The sequence below is a fragment of the Scylla paramamosain genome, chromosome 2, assembly GCF_035594125.1.
Source record: "Scylla paramamosain isolate STU-SP2022 chromosome 2, ASM3559412v1, whole genome shotgun sequence".
NCBI lineage: Eukaryota > Metazoa > Arthropoda > Malacostraca > Decapoda > Portunidae > Scylla > Scylla paramamosain.
In genome coordinates, this window is record NC_087152.1 from 14,452,501 (window position 1) to 14,480,000 (window position 27,500).

The following is a 27,500-nucleotide window of genomic DNA, read 5'->3' on the forward strand; positions in this document are numbered from 1 at the left end:
TCATCTGAGTCGTATTGACTATTTATCGTAAACACTCCTATAATGAAACTGAATCAGGAATGAATAAAACAACCAGGCTCATTGATTTTGTTACAAGTGCTTCTTGGAATATTCAGCACACGTATCACAGGAGAGGGAGTTCTGTCTATTTATTCACCTTGTCTATTCACTTTTATTGATTTGTGGTAATTTTTCTATCTTTATTTATCGGTCTATACAATTTTCTTCGCTTCCTCCATTCGCGTCTCCCTTACATGAGTCTTAGGCATGATTCATCTGTTTATCTATTATAGTATTGTCGTTGTATTAGTCGTAGTCACATCGGAAACTCACTACGAACCTTCCCTCCTTCTTTCGCCTTTTCCACACACGAGTCTTAGTTATAATCATTGTCGAAGTCATAAAATTAATCGTAGCCATAGCTATCGGCTGAGTGACATCGAAAACTCACCAACAACCTTCCCTCTCTCCTTCCTTCCTTCCTTCCTTCCTTCCTTCCTTCCTTCCTTCCTTCTTTCCATCCTTCACCTTTCCACACACTCAGTCTTGATCTAGCCGCAGTTACAGTCATAGTTTTAGCCATACTGAAAAAAAAACCCTGTCCATAGTCTTAGTCACATCGAAAATCACCAATCATACCCTCTTTCCCTCCTTCGTTCGCCTTTCCTCATGCGAGTCTCAGTCTTATTCTCTCACTCACAGTTCTAACCATATTGAAAACCCTCGCCAGTCACATAGAAAACTCTTCACCCTTCCTTCCTTCTTTAGCGTTCCCACACACGAAAATTAAAGTCATGGTCATAGTATTTGTCGTAGTTATAACTTCAGTCGTGGTCGTAGATCTGTCGCATCGGAGACTCACCTGCCATTCCTCTTTCCTCTCCCCACGCACGACGGCCACGCTTCACCACACCCCTACTGTCCTTCCTTTCCGGCATATTTCCCTCACGTGCTCTTCCACTCTATCATCTTACTACATCACAGGGCCAACCCTCTCCCCTTTAAACTCCACTCCGTCAAATTGATGCTCATATATATTTCATCTTCACCTCCTCCTCCTCCTCCTCCTCCTCCTCCTCCTCCTCCTCCTCCTCCTCCTCCTCTCTCGTTCACGTGTCCAAGCCATGAAATGTGTATATGACTGTACACGTGACTGCCCAATAACTTCATTTTGAACTCATTGCATTGATATCATATTTGGCTTTTTTTTTTTTTTTTGAGTGCTTTGTGTTGTTTGTGAGAAGTAATATTGGTTCGGTTTGGTTAGGTTTGTTAGGTTAGGTTTGGTTAAGTTATAGCTATCTCAGTTGTGTGGATATTTTCTTTATCTCAAGGTTATGTGTTATTTATAGATTGTGTGTATTAGATCATTGATATTTATGTAACAATATCGCCTTTATACAGTTAAACAGAGACACATGAATAGATGCATATATACTTCATACACACAGACACACACACACACACACACACACACACACACACACACACACACACACACACACACACACACACACACACACAGAGAGAGAGAGAGAGAGAGAGAGAGAGAGAGAGAGAGAGAGAGAGAGAGAGAGAGAGAGAGAGAGAGAGAGAGAGAGAGAGAGATGCAGCTGGCAATTACAAGTCCAACGAATGGTCCTTAAGACTTGTTGATTACACATACACACACACACACACACACACACACACACACACACACACACACACACACACACACACACACACACACACACACGCACACACCGCACACTGTAGCAGTATTCTTGGCCAGCACATAATGAAGAGTAAAACTAACACTTGGCCGTTCAATGTTTCACTTCAAAGCTACAATTTCGGGAACAACTCAGCCCCATTACGCGCTACACTATTGCAGGAAGCAGCACTAGTAATGAGGGGGAGAGCAATGAAAGGATATTCATTAAAAGTAATGGAATAGACAAAATGGGCTCGGCATGAATAAGTAAATAGAAAAAAATGACGTGGAAATTAAGTGAGGGAGAGTTAAGGCTGCAGAGAGAGAGAGAGAGAGAGAGAGAGAGAGAGAGAGAGAGAGAGAGAGAGAGAGAGAGAGAGAGAGAGAGCCAAGAATATTATCACATCTCATATTTTTTTAAAGAGAAAGACAATTATGTATTTATTTTGTTTTTCATAGTTCATAGTAGCAACAAATATTTTTAGAAAATAAGATAACAATACTTACTTTTCTCTTCATTTGTTTCATTTTTTTTACTGTGAAGTAGGTTTTGTTGTACTTTTGCTTTTTTATTTATTTTTTTTGCCGTCTTTTTAGTGCCCTTGGTGAGAACCCGCGTTCTTATGTAGTTATAAAAAAAATCTATATTTGTATTAAATAGATCGTGAACACTCTTATAATGAAATTGACTGGAATGAATAAAGTAACCAGGCTCGATGATTTTGTTGCAAGCTCCTCTTGAAATATTAACCGCATTTTAGCCAATGCTAGTAAAGCATTGAGCGAAATCTTACTTTACTGTGGGAAGAAGTTAATCACCCCCCTCCCCCTCCTCCAACACACACATACACACACACACACACACACACACACACACACACACACACACACACACACACACACACACACACACACACACCAAAAAAAAAAAATTCACTTAATCACAGACAGTAATAACACATATATTTTTCAGAACCAAACCGAAGTAAGCCAAAGGAAGTACTAAGCTAAACCTCCCTGCACTATAGAGGTGGCGAGGCTTAAATATTTCTCAGTACTCATGTAAATAAGACCTCTCTACGAAACCTTCCTATACTACAGAGGCAGCGAGACTGAAGATTTCCCTATACTACTCATACTAACAGAACCTCTCTACGAAACCTTGTACTCGTACTTGGAGGCAGCGAGACTAAAGATTTCCCAATACTCATGTAAACAAAATATCTCTCCTGTACTGTAGAGGGAAAGAGGCCGAGAATTTCTTTGTGCTGATATGAACAAAAACTCTCTCACTCCTGTACTCTATAGGAAGAGAGACTTAAAAGATCCTCCAGTACTCACGTAAACAAAACCTTCTTCTGTAATGTATCCGTGTAGACAAAACCTTCTGTATTGTAGAGGAAGCAAGAGTAAAGATTTCTCTGTACCAGTGTAAACAATACAAAAAAAAAAAAAACTCTCTTTATCAACAGGCAAAGTGGTGAAGTTCCGGATCAAGTCAGGCAACGAGGGCGGTTACTTCAGCTTGGAAGACACCAGTGGCCGCCTCTCCCTCGCCCGCCCGCTCGACTATGAGAGCCAGACGCAGGTGAGGCGGGTCATGGCAGCCAAGTGGCCAAGGGAGACAGTTCGTAGGGGAGGGGAGCAGTAAGAATAGCACGGGGCAGGAGCGTGGGTGGGATTTTTTCTTTTCTTTTCCTTATTTATTTATTTTTTTAAGAATGCGTTCAGTGAATCTGTGAACGTGGGTTTCTATTATTTTTCTTAAATTTGTTGTTGTTGTTGTTGTTGTTGTTAGAAGTTGTCATAATAAGATGCCGAAACGTTTGTTAATATGGACCCTGGTGAATCTACCCCACAGTGATGCATGAGAATTATCCACCAATGCTTTTAGAGGAAACAGTAATACTTCCGTGAAACCTCAACAAAACTCTTTTTTTATTCAAATGTCTTGGTGCAGTGGATGGGGAGAGGGAATAGTTGCGGTTTTAAGTGCCTTCGTCAATACACTGGTAGCTCCCCCTACAGTGATGCATGAGAAGTAACAGACAATGCTTTCAGAGAAAAGATGAGACTCCAGTGAAACCTCAACAAAACTCTTGCTTTATTCAAGTGCCTGGATGGGGCGAGGGAGCGTTGCGGTTTTCAGTGCCTTCCCGCCTTCCTCACTCTGGCTTTCTCCTCACGATTCGTTTTCTCCTACGTAGAAAACGACTCTTCTCTACTGGAGGGTCCTCTTACAGTTTCTGAAAGTGTCTTTCCGTCTCTACAAATTTCCTGCTTTGATGAATTTACTTACTCCCTTTTACTTCTACCTAAACAGGAGACTGGCCAAGGGATATGTGGATCTTTTAACAGTGACACGTTTAAATGCCGTTCGTGAGAAAGTTGAGTGAAAGATTCCATTTTGGCTGTCTGATTTAGTCCCTGGGATGTTTTGATACTCGTCTCTTGAAGTCATGAAGCTGTTCATGTTATAGGGAATAATGGAAAAATATTATTAGTCATTATTTACTGCAACGTTGTCTTGTTTATCTATTGTCATTATTTTATTTATTTATCTATCTGTTTATCTATTTATCTATCTGTCTATCTATCCACCCATCTACTTGTTAGTTATTTCTCTCTTCAAGTGCACGCCTCTCCCATTCTTCCAGAGTGCCACTGCATGAAAATTTTTAGCGCCTCATTCGTATTCCCTCCACCTCGGAAATGTAAGGTTAGGCAGTATCTTCCCTCCTCCTTCCCCTCACCTGATAAATTTTGCAACAGTCTGCCTTCTTCCTTTTTTCTCTTAATAACTTAGATTTCTGAATTTTATATGTTGAAGATGTTATTGTTTGCTGTAAGGAATCTGTTATGAGCACGCTTTTATATATATATATATATATATATATATATATATATATATATATATATATATATATATATATATATATATATATATATATATATATATATATATATATATATATATATATATATATATATGCTCTTTTTGTAACTCTTGTGAAACTGGACAAAGTTAGATGGATTTACATACAGAGCGTTCCTTTCCGTCGTCTTTGTTGTCAGAATTGGAAACACTAACTGAATATTACGTTGGTGAAAGTTCACTTCCGAAGAGTGATCGATTTGTGTCAGTAATCGGAGTCTGGCAAAGGGAAAATACGGGATGAAACAGAAGCATTTTATATTCCGAACGTTTCAAGTACCATGCTTTCTTTTCTCTCTCAGAAGAAGACTGTCAATGAAATGTTGAAGTGAATACAAGAAAAAGCCTCTCCTGCACCTCATGTTTTCGTACCACAAGCTTCTCTAACGCGTCTTGTTTATGCTCTTGTAATTATTAGTTTTCTATGTGGTAACAATGAATTCATTGTAATTTTGAGGTGGCTTCTGTTTACAACACTGATCACCTCTAGATCATTGATCTGGATCTGGATCTGATCTGGATTCGCTCTGGGTTGAAAGAACTCTCGCGGCCATTACTGATCCTAACAATAACGACACAAGCATGTCGCTGTCCAGCTGTCATAAGCGGCAGACTACTGATACTCGCCACAGTTCTCTAAGGAAATGTCAACGAGGACTACAGCTTACTGTACATTTCCGAAGAATGTTGGTCCGAGAAGGCCACCAATGAGTCCCGCCCACATGTCTACCCAGGAAGCACGAGACTGGGTTCCGTGCCTGGCCATGAACGTTATATAATAAAGTTTCACACAAAGCTGAAAGTACTCGTGGTGGAGTACAGAATGGTAAAGTGATAAAATAGTCGGACGTAAGATGAGACTAGCCTGGCCGGCATACTGACACTATCGACACCATTACTGAGGCACTTCTAAAGTAGAGATATATTATTTTCGACTGAACAAGTATTATCTTCCTTTGCCTTCATGCAGTTATTGGTAGAGGTGGTAATGGCCATGTAATTATAATCAGAAGCCATTAAACCAAGACTTGGTGTGGCTTGTAATATCTCCCTTGTTTCTGGCGTCTGTCACCACCACTATTCACATTCTATAACCACACCAGCATTCTGCAACGATTCATTACCATTCACTTTGTTCCTCAGACATATCAGCCGTTTTCTTGCTGTGTATTCCTCTAAATAAGTCCCCAGTAGAAGCTGATCAGCCGCTAATATTGCCGCCGCCAGCAACTTTAGCAAGTGTTGTCTGCTATAACCCACCTCCTGACCCAGATCACCCAGATCATAATCCGAATCACTCATCAGGGTAAATCCAGATCAAGATGTAAATAGAACACGGGCCGCGCGGCCAGATCAGTGATATAAAACGGATCACGCTAAATAAAAGACGCGTTTAGACTTGCTTTCGGACTGTCTTCTTCAGGGATTGGGACCGTCAATGTTTTTTTTTCTTGTTTTTTAAGTTTTTGTTGCCCTTGGTTAGAGCCATTCTTACATAAGAAAGGAGGAGGAGAAGGAGGAGGAGAAAGGAGGAGGAGAAGGAGGAGTAGGAGGAGGAGGAGGAGGAGGAGGAGGAGGAGGAGGAGGAGGAGGAGGAAGAGAAGAAGAAGAAGAAGAAGAAGAAGAAGAAGAAGAAGAAGAAGGAGAAGAAGAAGAAAAATCTTCAACAACAACAACAACATAAAACAACAGAAAAAAAAAAAGACTCGAACATAATAATCAATTTTTTTTTCCTTTTCATACTACAAGAGGTAGCAAATATTCCCAAATAACATGTATAAAACCAGCCACACAAACCCCAGACTCCATAAAGCCTGGATGGCCGATAAACCCTCTAAATAAAACCAGGCTGGGGATTCATGAGTATTGTTGGGGGCGGACCCGTCTGTACCACTCGACAAGGCTTCACACTGAGAACGTACTACCGCGGCGTGTGTTCCCGAGGCGCCCTACATAAGCTGACACCGCCGCTAATTATCCCAGCCGCCGAGGTGAGGCAGAATGTTGAAGTAATTACCAGTTAAGTCTCCAACTGACGGGGAGGCGACAGATGGCTGGCGACCTGCTTGGCTACGCTTGGTTTGCCTCTTCTTTTAATTATTTATTTTTTACTTTTGTTGTTTTTTCTTTTCTTTTCTTTTTTCTTTTCTTTACTTTCCTTTGTTTTCTTTCACTTTAATTGCCTTTATTTCTGCTTTACCCACTTTTAATTGACTTTATTTTACTTTTGTTTTATTTCACAACTTTGGTTTACCATTATTTTTTACTACTACTACTACTACTACTACTACTACTACTGCAACTACTGCTACTAATCATAATAATAATGATATTATTATCATTATTATTACGGTGCCTACCTTTATTTGCACTTACTTTACTATTTTTTTGTCTCCTAGGCCTGCCTGCCTCTTTGGCATATATGAAAAAAAGAAAAAAAAAAACACTTAGGGCCATGACATGTAAAGAAAGAAATAAAAAAAAAAAACATTGAACATTGTTATATAAAAAAGGAAAATGAATAGAAAGAACCACACACTGCAGTATTAAGGATGAAAAAAAAAACACTGAGTAATGATATACAAAAAAGAAGAAAAGGATAGAAAAAATAAAAAAAACTTACACAAATAAAAAAAAAGAAAATACATGAGAAAAGAAAGAAAATTCACAGAGCAAGTAGTGGCCGGCAAGGAGCGCTGAGGGAGAGAGGTCGAGTGAGTGCTTGCAAGAGGAGGAGGAGGAGGAGCAGGCCAAGGTGGGAAGTGAAACATAAATGGCAACTCAAGACTCAGCGGATGATCCAGATGATCCAGCCACTCGCCAGGGAATCGCCTAGCACTCCGCGGAACACTTTGGATCATGTTTAGAGGAAATAGGATCGTAAATAGGAAAGTGATAATAAGATGGAGGAATAACTGTGAGGGAAATAGATATGACAGGAATCAATAGAGTGATAGGTATTTAGAGAAAGTGGAATTATTAATGGTTAAGTGATATTAAGATCGGGAAATGGTAAAAGAAAGAAAAAAAATAATGACAAAATGACAAGAATGAATAAAGTGATAGATGTTTCGAGGAAATAAACTTGTAAACAGTAAGATGATGAGGTAGAGAAATGTAGAGAGAGAGAGAAAAAAGAAAAAAAAAAAACATGACAGTATTGAATGAAGTAAAATTCCAAGCAAAATGATGAATAATGAAACAAATTAATAAAATTGTGGAAAATGATGGATGCAATTATAAATTAAATAACAAATGTAAATATATATATATATATATATATATATATATATATATATATATATATATATATATATATATATATATATATATATATATATATATATATATATATATATATATATATATATATTGAAAATATGATGACAATGAACACAGTAATGAACAAATGAAATTTAAAGAAACAGAACAATGGCATACATATATATATATATATATATATATATATATATATATATATATATATATATATATATATATATATATATATATATATATATATATATATATATATATATATATATATAATAATAATAATAATAATAATAATAATAATAATAATGGAAAAACGAAAAAGTTTAATCACGAACCTCACCTGAGCCTGTGAAAATTAGACACGTTAACCTTCAGGACATTCTTTCACCTGTGGGTTAAGTATATTTGTCTCAACTTAACTCGCCTCCACACTCGTCACTCCTCGTCTACATCCTCCCGCTTCCACCCTCCCTTCCCCAGAACCTTGTTGCCGCTGCTGGAGCCCCGCATTGAGGTGTGGTGGCCGTTTAAGGCGACATATGGCCAAAAGGTTTCCAAGAGATCGACTTTACAAGCTTTTAATTTTTCCGCAGCATTATCAAGCTGCAATTAGGAAGTGAACACCGAACATTTGTTAAGGAAGGCTAAGGCGCCCGGAACCAATTAAAAGGCTGAAGTAGAGGAAGGAAGAGGAAGGAAGCGAGGAGTCCTTTGTGTGTGGGGAGGGAGGAGGGAAGGTTAAGGTGGAGAACTGAATAAATATTGACTTGAGTGATAAAAGGAAGGAGGCCTATTGTTCTTTATTTGAGTGACGATGAAATGAAGCAAATACCATCCCACCCACGCGTGCAAACACACACACACACACACAACACACACACACATAAGAAAGAAAGAAAGAAAGAAAGAAAGAAAGAAAATGAAAGAAGATGAAAAAGTTTGTTTGTCCGCTAGTTGGTGCAGGTTCGACTTTGGAAATACGTGCTTTTGTTGAACTGGCGCGGATCAGCACGTGGGCTAAGTGGGCTAAGCAAGGCAGCTGGTTCCACGAGATTGCGGGTCAAGGGAGCGTGAGCATCGATAGACGTGTGCAGAGAACTTAAGAAAAACAGGTTTTGGAGTATGCGTTACGTAAGAAGTCGTTTATATATGAATTGCAAGGCTAGAGAGTTAAGTACATCATTAGAACATAAGAAAATAAGAGAAGCTGCAAGATGTCATATACACAGGATCTGACTACGCACAATTCTTTCCGCCAATAATAAAAAAAACGAGGAGTCTAGACTGCTAATATGGCTTGCTGCACCTAACCTAACTAACGTAACCTTGTGATTAAGAGATGAGTGCTAGAATGTTTCCTCCCTCAATATACGCAAATTGCCTCGCTAATAATTGTGCATCGTCGTTAATGATTCAGAGATATTCACGAGCTGCTCCGCCCACTACCCATCCTTCATTAATGGTCTAGACATCTACCGTCAGAATTCACTGCAGTCGCAAAACTAGTTCATGAGTGTTCCGATAGAGAGCAGTGCTGCAGTGAATGGTTTATGTATCTGTTATCTGAAGGGAGAGTTGCCCGCCGTGAGTTTCCTGTGTGTGTGTGTGTGTGTGTGTGTGTGTGTGTGTGTGTTGGGAAAACTGGCTTACAACTAACACCGAGAAGTTCGTACTCGATTAAACTTGACATGCAGCTTAGAGTCGAGTCAAAACAGAAAACACACACACACGCACACACACCCCCAAAAAAAAGAAAAAAAAAAAAAAAAAAAAAACTTAACCCAAATTCTCTTGACCGGCCAATAGTTGCTGCGGGATGAGAAACAAACAAACCCCCCCCCCCACCCGCCCACTCAGCTCACCTCACCTCACCTGGTTGACCCTAGTGCTGTACCTGGTGACGTCAGCTAGTTATGGGGGTGATTACCTATAACACTCATTGGGACCGGTGAAAGAGACCCAGAATCGCCTCCACACACACACACACACACACACACACACACCTTCGCTTCACGTATGGTAATTATTTGCTTACTCGTATTATTCCTCCCTCCCTGTATTTTCAGTCACCATCACATTAACGATCAGTGGGTAGTTATGGATGTGAATATGTGTGTGTGTGTGTGTGTGTGTGTGAGTGTGTGTGTGTGTTTGAATTTACGTACGTGAGTTCATTAGTGTTGTTGTGGTGTCCGGGGAAAAAATATGATTGGGTATGCCGTGTTGTTTGAAATGGAAGAAAATGGGAGTGAAAAAGCCCATATGAGAGAGAGAGAGAGAGAGAGAGAGAGAGAGAGAGAGAGAGAGAGAGAGAGAGAGAGAGAGAGAGAGAGAGAGAGAGAGAGAGAGAGAGAGAGAGAGAGAGAGAGAATCTAACAACATGACAGTACAAAACAAGTGCAGAGAAAAGAAGAGAAAGAACGAGATAGACAAGAAAACCAAAGAGAAAGAGGAAGAGATAGAGAAGAAAACGGAGGAAAACTAAGACGATAGGAGGACGAGAAAGAGGAAGAAGAAGAGAAGCAGACAGCCAGAATCACGGGATAAACGGGATAAACGAGAAAGACGAAAAGGAGAACGGGAGAGAGAAGGAAGAGGAAGAGGAGGAAAATCAAAAGAAAGAGAAGCGAACAAAGAAGGAAAAAAAAAGGACGAGGACGACAATAAGGAAGAGAAGGCGAAGCAAACGAACAAAATATTTCGTCAGCAGGGAAAGATGAAGAGGAAGAACGAAACAAGAGGAAGAACGAAGTAGAGAAGGAAGAGGAGGAAAACCAGATGAGGGAGAAGCGGGCAATGAAGAGGACGAGAAAGAGGAAGAAAAGGAGACGAAGCAAACAAACAAAATCCTTCGTCCGTGGAGAAAGAAACACGAAGAGGAAGAACGAAATAGAGAAGGGAGAAGAGCAAAACCAGAAGAGGGAGAAGCGGACAACGAAGAAGACAACAGCGAAGAGGACGAGAAAGAGGAGACGAAGTAAACAAACAAAATCCCTCGACCACAAAGAAAGAGACACGAAGAAGAGGAAGAACGAAACAGAGAAAGAAGAGGAGGAAAACCAGAAGAACGAGAAGCGGACACCGAAGATGACAAGACCGAGAAAGAGGAGATGAAGCAGACAAACAAAATCCGGCGTCCACAGAGGGACGAGCACTTAAAGGCCAAACGCTTTGGACTCAAACATGATGGCTGGGCAGCTAGAGTGAAGCTAAGGTGTAGCGAGGCGAGGCGGGGAATAGAGAGGACGAGAGTGTGGAGAGCGTTGGGACCAAAGGCGGAGGTCGCAATTACAGACCCAAGTTACTCTGTTCAGAGGATTCATTCACGACGCTTCCTCCTCCTTGTCCTCTTCCTTGTCTTCATCCTCTTTTGTCCTCTTCCTCCTCTTCAACGTTGTTCTCTTCCTCTCCTTCTTCTCATCTTCGTCGTCGTCTTTGTATTTGTCCTCCTCAATCTCGTCTTCGTATTCGCCTCTTCCTCCTCCTCCTCCTCCTCCTCCTCCTCCTCCTCCTCCTCCTCCTCCTTCATACAAGTACTTATGTCTTAAACGTAACTTTCCCAGTCTTCTTTACATGTAAAATGAGAGAGAGAGAGAGAGAGAGAGAGAGAGAGAGAGAGAGAGAGAGAGAGAGAGAGAGAGAGAGAGAGAGAGAGAGAGAGAGAGTTCACTTTGCGTATACAACTTCAGTGTAGTAGTTTTGTCTTGTATGTTTTTTTTCTCTCTCTCTCTCTCTCTCTCTCTCTCTCTCTCTCTCTCTCTCTCTCTCTCTCTCTCTCTCTCTCTTTCTCTCTCTCCACAGACAGAAGCGAGGGGAGAAATTTGTGCAGTAGTAGTAGTAGTAATAGTAAGTAGCAGTAGTAGTAAACTCACATTTAGCGGAAGGGGGAATAAACAGAGGAAAGATTGAGAAAAGAGGAAGGCAGCAATAAAGGGGGAATTTTACGTGCAGAGAGAGAGAGAGAGAGAGAGAGAGAGAGAGAGAGAGAGAGAGAGAGAGAGAGAGAGAGAGAGAGAGAGAGAGTCATACCATCACATCACACTTTCTCCCCCTCTCACACTCACTCACATCCCATCACTTCCTGCACTCTCCCTTCTCCCTTGGCCAATTTCAGTTCTTTTCCCTCTTCTAAGCTTTTTTTTTTTCTTTTTCCAAGCCCTTTACTAACACCCGTGTCCTGCGCCTCGCCCTGACAGCACGAGGTGGTGGTGGAGGCGCGGGCGGGGACGGGAAGGAGCGAGGCGAGGGTCGTGGTGGTCGTGAGGGACGTGAACGACCACACCCCCTCCTTCTCCAGGTCGTCCCTCCTCATGCAGCTCACGGAGGGGGATGGCCGCCACTTCCCCAAGACTATTTTGAAGGTAATGTATGTGTCTGCTTGGGGCTTGATGCGTGGGGTTTGGGAGGGTCAGGTTACGTTAGTTTAGGCTTGGTTTGGTTTGGTTTGGTGAGGTGAGCTTTGGTTAGGTTATGTTAGGTGAGGTGAGAATGGGTTAGTTCAGGTTAGGTTAGGTTAAGTTTTGGTTTTGTTTTGTTTAGTGAGGTGAGGTTTGGTTAGGTTATGTTAGGTGAAGTGAGGATGGGTTAGTTTAAGTTAGGTTTGGTTTGGTTAGGTTTGGCTAGGTTATGTTAGGCGAGTTGAGGATGGGATAGTTTAGGTTAGGTTAAGTAAGGATTGGTAAATAGATAGATAAAGAGATAGATAGACAGACAGAGACACAGACCGAAGGCCAGACATACAGACAGATAGATTAATAGACAGATGCATATATATTAATAAATTAATAGATGGACAGACGTATCACAGTCAGAATGTTAAAAATAGATGGTGTGAGAGTATGTTAGAGCAGGATACCGCTTGGAATACAGGATAGAGAGGGAAGTGAGGGAAGGAAGTACCGAGAAAAGAATGAAAACAGCAAACAGTATGGTTATCAATGAAGGAACAATATCTAGTGCCTGATATCAATATTCCTCTTTTTTTTCACAGTGTCATCGCTAATCGCATTTTCAGCAGTACACTTTCTCTCTTAATATTTTTGCTGCATAATTTAGTTTTCTCAAAGCACAAAAGGTGATTATGTGTTGAGCTTTGAAGAGTTAAACTTGCATCAAGCCGGTGAACGACAATGGAGGTGATGGACCTCTCACTCTCTCTCTCTCTCTCTCTCTCCTCTTCTCTCTCTCTCTCTCTCTCCTCTCTCTCTCTCTCTCTCTCTCTCTCTCTCTCTCTCTCTCTCACATCACCATTAAAACTTCCATTCCACCTAAAACGAAATCCAATCTTAAAAATGTTTCCCTCTCCCCTTCTCGTTCACCTTCACTCAACACTCACACCTCGTCCCAATATACTCCCTCACTCCCTCACTCCCTCACACCGCTAACCTCTTCTACCTTCGCTCCATTCAATAAATATCCCCCAGCGCTCTTTACTATTCGTCACTCTCTCATTCCAGTCAGTCGCGCCAGCCAGCCAGTCAGCCAGCCCTCCCTCCCTTCCTTCCGTTACTTTGCTGCCACTGCCTTATACACGCATTGAATTCTTTCCTCTGTTATTTCTCTCTCTCTCTCTCTCTCTCTCTCTCTCTCTCTCTCTCTCTCTCTCTCTCTCTCTCTCTCTCTCTCTCTCTCTCTCTCTCTCTCTCTCTCTCTCTCTCCTGTAGCACCTCTCGTTTCGTTCCCCTTGGCTTGGGATTTACGTGTGTGCAGAGTAGTGGGTATTACTAGGACAGTTCATCCCATCTGCGATTTACTCATGTTTATGTTCTTGTAGGTGATGCGGCTATAGAAGTTTTTCTTTCTCTCTCTTTCCCTCTCTGCCTGTCATCAGTTCAAGGGTGAGAGTAAAGAGTACGTTAAAACTGAAATATCTTCCCTTAAATTGATAACGATTGCAGACTGGCTGTTAATCTTAAGCGCTTCTCTCATCAGGACTTTCAATGTTAATTCTAATTGTCGGCCTGTCATCAGTTCAAGGATGAGGTTGAAGAGTAAATTAAAACTGACTTCTCTTCACACGAGTTCGTAGCGATGGGAGGTTCGGTTGTGCTCTTAAACGCTTCTGTCATCAGAATTAAAGTCCACAGAAGTGATTGGCAGTTTTCATGGCAGTGTTAATTCCCACTGATGATGGAGAATACTTACTAATTTATCATCCGAGTCATGAAAACATCCTTGACTTAGAGCAAGGGTGCGTACACATCATATGGAAAGCTGTGAACTGAAAATAGGTTAGTAAGAACAGTATGAGTTATATATATCTTTCACATTGTCTTCACCTTTCATTTCTCTTAATAATAAATTCCGAAATTCTTTATCTGTCTTAGTTCTTTCCTCCTTCTTCCTACGACTTGAGCAAGGATTATCAAGAAAGGTCCGGCACAAAACTGGTTAACTTTTGTTTCACTGTTTTGTTAACTTTCTGAAGAGAGGCAAGTCAGGTATATAGACTTATTCTTTCTTCCTTATTTTTTTGTGTCCTTGGTCAGTCTTCTTGACACGTGAAGGAGAGAGAGCGAGCGAGCGAGCGAGAGAGAGAGAGAGAGAGAGAGAGAGAGAGAGAGAGAGAGAGAGAGAGAGAGAGAGAGAGAGAGAGAGAGAGAGAGAGAGAGAGAGAGAGAGAGAGAGAGAGAGAGAGAGAGAGAATCACGAATACATGTCAATTCATTTTATGTCTCTTTTTTCCTCTTACCATTTTTCTTATCCTAGTAACGGGGATCTGTCCACAATGTCAAACATGTCGAAACACGTACTTGTCTGGTCGGAACATGTTTTATCGTGTAGTGCAGTATGACAGGGAATGATGGGAGGTAAATTTTATCAACTTTGTACACACACACACACACACACACACACACACACACACACACACACACACACACACACATTTGTCCTCCCGTGATCTCTCCTCTCCCATTCCCCTCCCCTCTACTCTCCTCTCCCTGTCTTCTCCCTGTCACTCTCTCTTAAAACTCTCCCGCCTCCCGCCTCTCAAGCCTATGTGAGTGCTAAATGGACATATAACTGCCAGAAGTGGTTGGTGGATTCTCTCTCTCTCTCTCTCTCTCTCTCTCTCTCTCTCTCTCTCTCTCTCTCTCTCTCTCTCTCTCTCTCTCTCTCTCTCTCTCTCTCTCTCTCTCTCTCTCTCTCATTTTCTTTTTTGAGTGTGTGCGTGCGAGTGACACCTGTTTATATGTACCTGTGTTTGGTTTTTCTCTTTTTTTCGTTTGATTTGACATGTAAAGAAAAGTTTCATCCGCTTCTCATATGTAAGTACGTATTTTTAGTGTTTTTCCTCCTTCAACGAAAGTGAATGTTTTTTTTTTTTCAATAACATGCATTAAATGTCACTTTCGTACGTTCGCATTTTTCAAGCGTTTCGTCCTTATTTCAAACAGGCTCTGGTTAAAGTTACAGGATTTTTCAACAGAATTTTTCACGATTCCAGCGATAGTTTAACAAGGACTCTACAACTTGAATCGGAAAAAAAAAAAAACATATATGAGAGTTCAACTAATCGCCTCTGTGGTCTTTGAAAAGTAATCCTGAAGAGCGAACAAAGCGCCTTTCAAAATATAAGCATTGGTAATGGACACGCTATAATGGAAGTTACAGTATTATTTTCCAACTTCATATTCTCGATTCCATTGATAGTTTAACAAGGACTGTACCTTCAATAAGGAAAATAATACTTGAGAATCCAAATAATCAAACCTGTAGCTTTTGAAACTAGTCCCAATGAGAGAGAGAGAAAAAGCTTTTAAAAAATACGTCCAAAAGATGCTGAGTATCGGTAATACATGTGGTTCAAGACGTCGCCTTAGACTAGGATGAACCGGCGTCGCGTTTGAAATTAGTTGGCACCCGCACACAGGAAGCCAAGATGTGCAAGTGATATTACTATTAATTCATTCAGTACGAGTGATGCACTGCTGCAGTCACGTCTAATAGCCTCCCCGTGCATTATTCACTATGAATTTCTAAGACACACGATCCACCTGAAGCTAAAAAGAAAGAAATATAAAATCATCTCGGTATACTTCTGTCCATGTCTGTTGAAAAGAAGGAAACTGTGAAAACTGAAGCTATGGAAAAGTCTATTATTTTCTTTATGCTACACTTCGCTTCGTCCTCATCTCCATAACAGAAATGGAAATTCGTGACTCCAGATGTTGTAAGGTAAAGTTTCAAAGGGAAAGCAAGAATATCAAGTAGAAACTTTAGCAGTGCATTGAGTGCAGTTGGTGACTATGACTGCTCCGACCTTAAGTGGCAGAGAAACGAAGGATTACTGAAGGGCACTGTAAAGTAGCTCGACATTTGCGTGAGAGAGAGAGAGAGAGAGAGAGAGAGAGAGAGAGAGAGAGAGAGAGAGAGAGAGAGAGAGAGAGAGAGAGAGAGAGAGAGAGAGAGAGAGGTATGCTTTTTTTGTTGATTAATTTATTGCTCCCTAGGGCGTCAGATGATATATGTTAAATTTACAGAAAAGTATTCATAAAATTAGTGATTAATTGATGAATATAATACAAATAAATTATAACACAGAGGAAAAAATATACACAAATTTACCTAAACGTCAGCAAAACAAAAGAGGACGCAACGGAATAATGCAAAACAAACAAGCAGACAAAGCAAGAGAGAGAGAGAGAGAGAGAGAGAGAGAGAGAGAGAGAGAGAGAGAGAGAGAGAGAGAGAGAGCATCGTTGGAGATATCCGCCTGCAATAACACGTAATATTGCTCCAGGATCTAAACTCACATTTCTCTTCCTCAGACGAAGGCAACAGACGGTGACAAGGGGAAGTTTGGTCACCTTTCTTACAGTCTCTCGGGGGATGGCGTGCATTTCCTACCCTCCTCCCGCTCCTCCTCCTCCTCCTCCTCCTCCTCCTCCTCCTCCTCCTCCTCCTCCTCCTCCTCCTCCTCCTCCTCCTCCAACGCCTCATCCACGCCAAGCTTCGCAATCGATTCCTCCACTGGTGATGTGCTGCTGCTGAAGGTAAGAGATAAGGTATTCCTCTCCTCCCATCCCACGCTGTCTGTCTACCCCAAGGCTTTTATCTCCGTCAGATTTAGTGGTCCTAAGTGCGACATCTGTTAGAAGGGTGATTCACGTCTTTTTCCTGGGGCTAGACCTTCATAATCTCTCTCTCTCTCTCTCTCTCTCTCTCTCTCTCTCTCTCTCTCTCTCTCTCTCTCTCTGGAAAGTAAGAGCGTTCATGTGAAAATTACGTTACGACTTGGTTTTAGATTCTCATTAAATTTTGCGAGAAGAGTTTCAGTTCGTGTCCAAGTCTTCTTGAGCAAGCCAGAGAGAGAGAGAGAGAGAGAGAGAGAGAGAGAGAGAGAGAGAGAGAGAGAGAGAGAGAGAGAGAGAGAGAGAGAGAGAGAGAGCAGGTGTCACCACAAACTCATCATTGCCTCATTCAAGCCAATACTCATTTCAAACTTTCCTTAGCCATCTATACCAACTTCACCCAACACCTCTTCACTTAATTGGTCCAAGCGCCTTTCTCTCTCTCTCTCTCTCTCTCTCTCTCTCTCTCTCTCTCTCTCTCTCTCTCTCTCTCTCTCTCTCTCTGCACCCTTGTTCCTTCCCTTATGGGCGGCCGCGAATTGGCAGTACATTGCAATAGAGTTGTTGATGTTTGCTTCCTCCCTCTGCCCCTCCCTGTCTGCACGTTCCTAAGACAACGAGCAACATCCGATCACAGTTTTTTTTTTGTTCCTATTCATCTGTCATTCATTGTATCTTATTCTTGTACGTGACTGCCTCTCCTGCGTATGGGAAAGAGGGTATTTTTATTTTATTATTATCATTATTTATTTATTTTTTTTATATATATACAGGAAGGGTTCTAGTCAAAGGTAACAGGACAAGAAAGTTAAGGTTCTCTGAATGTGTCAATCTCCGAGGAAGGACAGTCTGAAAGCAAGTCCCACGTTACAGTGTGAAGTTAGTGTCTCGTATCCTCCCTTTTGAGAAGAGTTCAAGTCATGGGAAGGAAGAAATAGAGGCAATCAAGGAGTTCCAGAAGTGAATGAAAAAAATAATGGTTAACTTAAGTAGTCCTTTCTTTTTTTTTCGCCATTTTTGTTGCCTTTGGCCTGAACTCTGTTACATGAAAAGAGAAGAAAAGAAAGCAAAAAAATAATAATATACCATGACTTGAGTGCGATCTAGAGGCAAACGAACTAAGAACTGATCTGACTGTGACGTAAGTGAAGTGTGCTACTCTCTCTCTCTCTCTCTCTCTCTCTCTCTCTCTCTCTCTCTCTCTCTCTCTCTCTCTCTCTCTCTCTCTCTCTCTCTCTCTCTCTCTCTCTCTGCCCAGAATCGATCCACTCCAGGGAACTTCAAGATACGTATGTGATTGCTGTTAATTATCCTTCCCTGAGAATCGGTGGCGGCAGCGAGTCTCTCTCTCTCTCTCTCTCTCTCTCTCTCTCTCTCTCTCTCTCTCTCTCTCTCTCTCTCTCTCTCTCTCTCTCTCTCTCTCTCTCTCTCTCTCTCTTGATTCTACAACCTCTCTATCTTACAACTACTACTACCACCACTACTACTACTACTACTACTACTACTACTACTACTACTACTACTACTACTACTACACTCTCTCTCTCTCTCTCTCTCTCTCTCTCTCTCTCTCTCTCTCTCTCTCTCTCTCTCTCTCTCTCTCTCATTCACTCTCAGGTAGTTACGGTCTTGTTAATTACTGCAGGTGTCAGGATTAAGTTTACCGGATGCGCGCGAAGTTGACAGAGTCCAATCCAGCAGGTACGTAGCCAGCGATTAGTGCTCAGGTGAACCAGTGAAGCAGGTTTAGTGAGACGCTTAACTTCCTACAGATTTAATAGTGTGTGTAACTTGCACGTGAGGGAGTTACTGTGTGTGTGTGTGTATGTGTGTGTGTGTGTGTGTGTGTGTGTGTGTGTGTGTGTGTGTGTTTTAGCGAGTAGATGAGTTAGTTAGTCAGATGGTTTGTTATTTAAGTTAGATCAGTGATTTTTTATTTATTTATTTATTTTTTTTAGCCCGCCATGTTTCGTCTCCTTTTTATTTTTCGGGTTTTGTAGAAAGATGATTTGTTTGTTAGTCAGGTGGTGTTTAGTTAGGGAAGTTAGTTGAGTTACCATGTTTTCGTTTACTTTTTTTTTGGGGGGGAGGGATGGGGATGGTTGAAGTTAATGTGGGCGAGAAAGTTAGTTTGTTTAAAATAAAAGATCATGTTTTGTGTACGAGGGAGTAAAATAGAAATAATGAGTTGTTTTTTGCCTGTGTTATACATAATTTATATTCCCTGTTAGGTTAGGGAATGTCATGCTAGGTTAGGATTAGTAAAGTTATGTTAGGTTAGGTAAGGTTTGAGTAGGTTAGGTTATATTACATAGAACTAGATTAGCTTACTTTACGCTAGATTAGATTAGCGGAGGTTAAGTTAGCTTTCGTTTTATTAGACACAAATGAGATAGTTTAGGTTACATTAGGTTGAATTAGATTATGTTACGTAAAGTTTGATTATGTTAGGTTTCATCTTATTAGGCATGCGTGGAATAGGTTAAAACAGATTGGGTTAGGTGAGTTTAGGATAAGATACGTTTCATTTCATTAGACATGCGTGGGATGGATTAGGTTTAACTAAATTAGATTAAGTCAGGTTTCTCTTTATTATATATGAGCGGAATTGTCACAAGTGAAAATTTCATGGCGGAATCCTCGCGAATGGAATTAACTTGGGGATGGAATTTGCATAGCGGCGCATGACATAGCACTCGATTCTCTGTATAAATTCAGTCAGTGCGCTGGGCCGCTTAAATGTTGAAGCTTCTGGTACAGCTCCCACTATATTCACCTTGACAGCCTCCCCATTTAAAAAGACACACTGCCTAAGCTCCAGCACAAAGGTTAGGGTGTGCAGGATCTTCGCCCAGCAGAAGGCATCCACCGTTCAGGGAATTTTTAAAGACCCGTCAAAAAATTTTATACGTGTGTCTGAGAATGCTAACTCAGTAAACATTGGTCTGCATTGAGTAAGTTATTGCCGACGTGACCAGAAGAGAACAGCAGCAGGGAAATGTTGCCGTGTCTCGTGCTGGGAGTGGGTGAGAGAGAGAGATAGACAGACAGACTGTCAGCCAGCGAGCCAGCCAGCCAGCCAGCCAGCCAGCCAGCCAGCCAGTTAACCTGCCAACCAGCCAGACAGATTGACAGACAGACAGACAGACAGCCAGTCAACTTGCCAACCAATCAGACAGACAGACAGCCAGCCAGCCAAAGAGCCAGTCAGACAGACAGGCAGATAGACATACAGGTAACCAGCCAACTAACCAGCCAGCCAGCAAGCCAGCCAACCAGCTAGCAAGCCAGCTAGCCAACCGGACTGACAAATAGATAAACAAAAGACAGACAGAAAGACAGACAGACAGACAGATAGCCAACTAGCCAGCCAACCAGCCAACCATCCAGGCAGGCAGACAGACATATAGGCAGACAGACATATAGACAGCCAACCAATCAGTCAGCCAGCCAACCAACCAGTTAAACAGTCAGTCAAACAGCCATCCAGCCAACCATTCAGACTTCCAGCCAACCAGCCAGACGGACACCCTGCCAGCCAGCCAGGTAACCAGACAGACAGACAGACAGTCAGACAGATAGACAGATAGACAGACAGACAGACAGATAGACAAGACAGAAAAAGACAGCCAACCATCTATCCATATATAGCCATCGATCTAGTCAGCCAGTCAGTCAAACACCCAGCCAGGCAGCCAGACGGATAGCCAGACAGACAGACAAACAGAAGGGGAGCCGCATCACCATTCAAAACGCAAATGCGTACAATTAGATAGCAAAGTTATAATAATGCAGTTAGGAGTTCCAATACAAGCAGTGACGGCATTCAGGAGGGAAACGCAAAGTGGACGGAATGTAAGAGAGAGAGAGAGAGAGAGAGAGAGAGAGAGAGAGAGAGAGAGAGAGAGAGAGAGAGAGAGAGAGAGAGAGGGTGGGGGTGGAAGTGGAAACAAGTGCAATAATTTTTGATATCACTCATTTCAGTCCACGTCGCCTCGCCACAGCAGAGGAACGAGGGATGATTGATTGATAATTTCGTAACCCTTTGTTAATGACATTATGACACGTGTTACTTAATTTGAGTAATTCTGCACGGTTTTATTGAGCAAAAGTACTATTACTACTACTACTACTACTATCTACTACTACTACTACTATTGTTATTACTACTACTAATGCTGCTGCTGGCTGCTGCGGCTGCTAAAACTACTATTAAAACTACTAAACAAAGATCTGAATTACTTGATCTCTCCTATTGTTGGTTAGTAGTGGCTTTCAATACTATTCTTGCCCTTCACAATTTTTACACAGCTTGAGAAGGCAAAGCAGTCAAAGCATTACGTCCAGCATACTTAAACGCTTTCTCTCATGTAGACTATTTTGAAAGGCTGCAGAGATTGTTTTCCGATTATCATGGATGCTTTTCTCACTGATGGTGCAGAATGTCTGTCAAACTACCTCTGCAATCATATAAACACCCCTGCACATTCCGGTAACTTCCACTATTGCCTGTTGAATGTAGTTGAGACAAAGCCATGAAAAGTTTTAAGAATAGAAACATTTCTCTTTGCTTTGTGTTGGTTTTGGTTTTCAGACTGTCCTCTTTAGGGACTACCACCTTCAATGGGCTTTTCTTTTTCCTTATTTTTGTTGTCTTTGGACGGAGCCTCCCTTACGTGAAAGAAAAGAAAAGAAAGGAAATCATTAATGAGTAACTTTTCTATATATTTCTATATAGACACTTTGCAAGTAAAACTACTACTACTACTACTACTACTACTACTACTACTACAAGAATAACAACAACAACAACAACAACAATAATAACAACAGCAATAACAGCAACAACAGCAACAACAACAACAACAACAACAACAACAACAACAACAACAACAACAACTACAACAACAACTACTACTACTACTACTACTACTACTACTACTACTACTACTACTACTACTACTACTACTACTACAACAACAACAACAACAACAACAACAACAACAACAACAACAACAACAACAACAACAACAACAACAACAACAACAACAACAACAACAACAACAACAACAACAACAACAACAACAACAACAACAACTACTACTACTACTACTACTACTACTACTACTACTACTACTACTACTACTACTACTACTATTATCACCACCACCACTACTACTGCTTTCCTCTCTCTCTCTCTCTCTCTCTCTCTCTCTCTCTCTCTCTCTCTCTCTCTCTCTCCCCCGCAGCCCCTGGACCGCGACCCTCCCGACGGGCGTGCAGTGTGGCGCCTGTGGGTGACAGCCTCAGACGGGGAACTGCAGGCGTCCATGAGCATCACCATCAACCTGAAGGACGTGAACGACAACGCCCCGCACTTCCCGGAGAGTCGCGTCACGGTTGCCATTCCCGAGGACGCCCCGCTGGGTACGTGAAATGGAAACCTGGATTTTAACCTAAGCCTTACTCCGTCCCTCCCTGCCTCCCTCACACTCCCCCTCCCTCCCACGCCTGTCTCTTCCTTCTTTCCTCTTTTTAAGTTTTTAAGGTTTTTTGCTTTTCTTTCGTTTTCTTGTTGTTGTGATTGTTGTTGTTGTTGTTGTTGTTGTTGTTGGTGGTGGTGGTGGTGGTGTTTTTTTTCTTGTTTTTTCTTATTTTGTTGTTGTGATTCTTGTTCTTTTCTTGTTTTTGCTTCTCTTTCTTCTTGTTCTTGTTCTTGCTCTTCTCGTTGTTCTTCTTTCATCATCAGCGTCATCATTATCATCAGCATCATCATTATCATCATCATCTTCTTCTTCTTCTTCTTCTTCTTCTTCTTTTCTTCTTCTCTCTTCTTCTTCTTCTTCTTCTTCTTCTTCTTCTTCTTTTTCTTCTTCTTCTTCTTCTTCTTCTTCTTCTTCTTCTTTTCTTCCTTTCTTTCTTTATTTCTTTCTTTCTGTCTTTTTCTTTCTTTCTTTCTTTCCTTGTTTTTTTTTTTTTTTTTCCTCATTTTGCGTTGCTTTCATGCATCTCACTCTACGTAGCGGTTTCCCACCTCAGGTTCATCGGTAGCCAGCGTTTCTCCTCTAACTCAGAAGGATCTACTAATCGAGCGGATAAGATAAGGGATGGGTATGGTGATGGTGGTAGTGATGGTGGTGGCGCTACTACGTATTGCTGTCCTTTTACTTATTGGTGCTAAAGCCTTACAGATTGTGTTTTTGTGAGATGAAATTCGTACAACTAACGAGGAAAGTACTAATCTATTACAATTTCTAACGTTTAACCAGTATATGCATAGGTATTTTCTTCTCTTTTCTCTTGCTTTGTCGTCACTTATTAGTGCTGAAATTTGATGCATTTACTTATTTCTTATGTTTACAATTGTTTTTATGATGAAGTTTGTACACCTAACAAGAAAACCATACATTCTTTACCATCTCTAACATTTTACCAGCATAAGTGTAGGATCTTTTCAGTCCGTTTCGTCTTGCGTGGTTGTGGAGACAAGGGGGACAAATCCATAGTCGATTTGCCAGTTGACAAACCAGTATTCGCATTCCGAAATTCGATAGCGGCCAACACAAATGCGATGCTTGGGTCCACAGTCACGTGCTTATTTTACTGCAAGCTTCCCTATCCATTCAGCGTTAGCAGCTTGGTCACTATGTCGCAGAGGTAACCCTTCTCCTGCTGCAGCATCTCCTTAACCCTCTCACTGCTATTTGATATGTTTCCTTAATTACAAACTACTCTAAAAGATATATTACTTGTTCTACAGCCACCTCTGAGCATAGCATTAGCTAATATTTAGATAATGTACTCTTTTCATCACCTTTTTCTCTCTTGTAGGTGCTTATAAAGATTTCACACACTGCTTTTAGTGATAAGAATTTCTGTATATCGCAGCGAAAGTGAAGGATTTGGTCAAGTGTGGTGTGTGATTTTGTAGGACATCGCTGACAGGAGAAGTGGTTGAGTAGTTCAAGTCTTTGGTGCGTGTGTTTATATTCTAAGCGTGGGAAGTCGTCTAGGTTACTTGAGTGGAGCGAAAAATACTATATTGTCATTAGCGGTAGGAAGGTTCAGGATTTGTTGAGCATCACCAACGAGGATACCTTCGTATAGAAATTTTCTTTTCTGTTTTTCCTCTTTTTTTCTTTTCTTTACTTTTGTTTTCTTTTCTTTTCACTACTCTATTTTATTTAATTTTATTTAGGTTTATTTGCTTTTTCTTGCCATTTCTTTTATTGTCTTTCCTTTTATTTTCTTTTTTTTTACTTTTTCTTTCACTTTTTTTCTCTCCCTTTCTTTCCCTTTTCTTTTCCTTTCCTTTCCCTTTCCTTCCCTTTCCTTCCCTTTCCCTTCCCTTTCCCTTCCCTTCCTTTCCCTTCCCTTTCCTTCCCTTCCCTTCCCTTTCCTTCCCTTTCTTAGGATCAGCAACCAGGGTAGAACAAGAAATAACGGGTTCAAGCTTGAAAAATTTAGGTTTAGGAAGGAGATAGGAAAAAATTGGTTCTCGAATAGAGTGGTAGATGAGTGGAACGGACTCAGTAATCATGTAGTTAGTGCTAGGACACTAGAGAGCTTTAAGAGAAGATTAGACAAGTTTATGGATGGGGATGATAGGTGGAAATAGGTAGGAGTGTTTTCATACAGGGACTGCCACGTGTAAGCCTGGTCGCTTCTTGCAGCTTCCCTTATTTCTTATGTTCTTATGTTCTTATGTTCCTTTACTTTCCTTTCTTTTCCTTTCCCTTCCTTTCCTTCCCATTCTTTCCTTTCTTTTGATACTGACGACAGATTGTTTTCGTCATCATTCACTCGGACAAAAGCTCTTCCTTGAGACTGTAATGTCACTGTATTTCATGTATTTATTCAGATACACCCATATTAATTCATTTATCCCCACGTTTCCCTCGTTAATTATGGAACAAATGCACTACCATCACCTACATTTTCCTCAAGGGGCGCTGTGTGTTCCTCCTCCTCCTTCCTCTGGCCTTCTCGTGGCAGCTTTTTTTTACAATTCCTCTCGCATCTGGAGTTATTTTCTCGTTTTGGCCAATCGACGTGATCCTTTAGAGTGCAGTGTTTGACCTCAATCCTGAGAAAACGCGCCGGAGCGAGCCTGGGATAGGGAGAGGCAGACAGGCAAAGAGAGAGAGGAAGGAAGGAAGGAAGGAAGGAAGGAAGGAGGGAGAGAAAGGGAGAGAGATAGAGATAGAGAGAGAGAGGTGAGAGAGGGCGGACTCCTAAGCAAACTGCATCGTCAGTCTGTGTCAGTTCAGCATGGCGTCAGCTGCTGCCAACACGACTCTTCCATCCCATCTCAATGCCTTTAGAAATATTTGTCTCCCATTTCCCTGCCAGACCCAGTTTGTCATAGGCATCATGGGCAAGTCTGTCTGTCCCGCGTCTCGCTGCCCCCCTCCCGAGCCCTTCAAACACCTCCACAACAGTGCTCAATGCCACCCCGAGTCATTTATTCAGACAAAAGTGATGGAGTGACTCAATACCAGACTAGATCCGTGAACCTTGCACTTTTACTCTCTCTCTCTCTCTCTCTCTCTCTCTCTCTCTCTCTCTCTCTCTCTCTCTCTCTCCTCTCTCTCTCTCTCTCTCTCTCTCTCGTCTCCATAAGTAATGTTAGGACAGCTCACCTGCAAGATAAATGATTTCGGATTAATTTTTCAATGTTAAGCCTCTCTTTTTTTTCTCTCTTTTATTTCGCTTTCTCCCTTTTCTCTCTTTCTTTTTCATCAGCGTTGCGACTTAATATTCTCGTAGCTCCTTTTTTATTTCTTTCTCCACTCACCCACCCACCCATCCTTCCAACTTAACTTCACTCTCCTCTTCCCCCTCTCCTTCGTAAATAGAACACCACTCCTCTCTCTCTCTCTCTCTCTCTCTCTCTCTCTCTCTCTCTCTCTCTCTCTCTCTCTCTCTCTCTCTCTCTCTCTCTCTCTCTCTCTCTCTCTCTCTCTCTCTCTCTCTCTCTCTACCATTAAATACTTTAACTCCTGCGTCAGTTTTCCTCCTCCTCCTCCTCCTCTTCCTCCTCCTTCTCCTCCTCCTCCTCTTCCTCCTCCTCCTCCTCCTGCAGTTCTCTCAGTCCATTTCTCCCCTTTTCCTCTTCCCTCCCAGTCACTTCCTCCTCCTCTTCCTCATGTAGATCCCCACGTCACCTCCTCCTACTCCTCTTCCTATTGGAGTTCTCCGTCAGTTCCTCCTTCCTCCTCCTCCTCCTCCTTAAAAGAACTAAATCTATTCTCCTTATCAAAAACCCAGATTAAGAGGGGACCTGTTATTGCTTTACAAAATTGTTAAGGGTTTCACAAATATGAGTCCTGAACTCTACCTAACATTCAATCAAACAAATGTTACAAGAAACAATGGCTTCAAATTAATAGATAAGCGATTTCAAACAAATGAAGCCAAACATTTTATCTTCAGTTGTGTAATAAGTATCTGGAATTGTCTTCCATTAAACGTCGTTAACTCAAATACTGTGGATTCATTTAATACCTGTCTTGACAAGTATCTAGAAACTAATCGCCGATTGTCATTGTTCATATCTGAATAACGAACACGTTCACCCCGTACTATCTGTCATCTGATGGGGGTATATTTTCATTAAGGAAGAAAAATACTTTACAATAAAGAAAATTAATCGGATTAAAGAGACCATAGTGATGGCTAGGCTCCTCGGCGACTTACTGCTGACCCCCGCCACAGTAATGATAAAAGGAATCGAGTCCATGCAGAGCAACTAACCCATCACTATAGTCATCAAGTAAAAAAGTATCCCACTCAATCAAATTTAAAGTAAAGGAAGCGCTTCACCAGATGACACAAGCATTAGGATTGTATGTAGATTATATGTGGTAGAAGTAGACATCACTTTCTTACTTTTCTCTAAAAATTCCATGTTTATATATATATATATATATATATATATATATATATATATATATATATATATATATATATATATATATATATATATATATATATATATATATATATATATATATATATAAAGCATGGTACCATTTCCTTCTTCCGGCTGGCTATGGCTGGGAGATGGGGAAGAGCCTCAGGACCTGTCGCTGTTTGGTCTTCCTTTATATTCCTCCTTCTCCTCTTCTTCTTCCTCCTGCAGTTCTCCACGTCACTTCCTTCCGTCAGCTCTTCCCTCACTTCCTTCTCCTCCTCCTCTTCCTGCAGTCCCCGTCACTTCCTCCTCCTCCTCCTCCTCCAGCAGTCCCCGTCATCACCACCTCCTTCTGCTGCTCCTCCAGGCACATCCGTTGTCCAAATGACCGCTGTTGACCTGGACGACCCCCTGGAAGGCCACAACGCCCGCCTCACCTACTCCCTGGAGAGGAACGTGGTGGAGGCTGCGTCAGGGAGCCCCATCTTCGCCGTGGACCGCCTGCAGGGCCTCGTGACCACCGCCGTCTGCTGCCTGGACCGCGAGAAGACCCAGAAGTACATCCTGCACGTGCTGGCGACGGATGGCGGGGGACTCAAAGGT

The 27,500-nt window shown here is 41.6% G+C and overlaps 1 protein-coding gene across 1 annotated transcript in view; it reads left to right on the top strand.

Annotated features, from left to right (window-relative positions):
• The window catches only part of LOC135110895 (putative neural-cadherin 2), a 165,265-nt gene that overhangs the window by 107,511 nt on the left and 30,254 nt on the right, over nucleotides 1-27,500 (top strand). Inside the window, exons 4-8 of the mRNA XM_064023524.1 lie at nucleotides 3,169-3,284; nucleotides 12,104-12,268; nucleotides 16,679-16,903; nucleotides 22,231-22,408; nucleotides 27,265-27,498. Coding sequence (XP_063879594.1) covers nucleotides 3,169-3,284; nucleotides 12,104-12,268; nucleotides 16,679-16,903; nucleotides 22,231-22,408; nucleotides 27,265-27,498 — 918 coding nt within the window. The remainder of the gene's footprint in view (nucleotides 1-3,168; nucleotides 3,285-12,103; nucleotides 12,269-16,678; nucleotides 16,904-22,230; nucleotides 22,409-27,264; nucleotides 27,499-27,500) is intronic.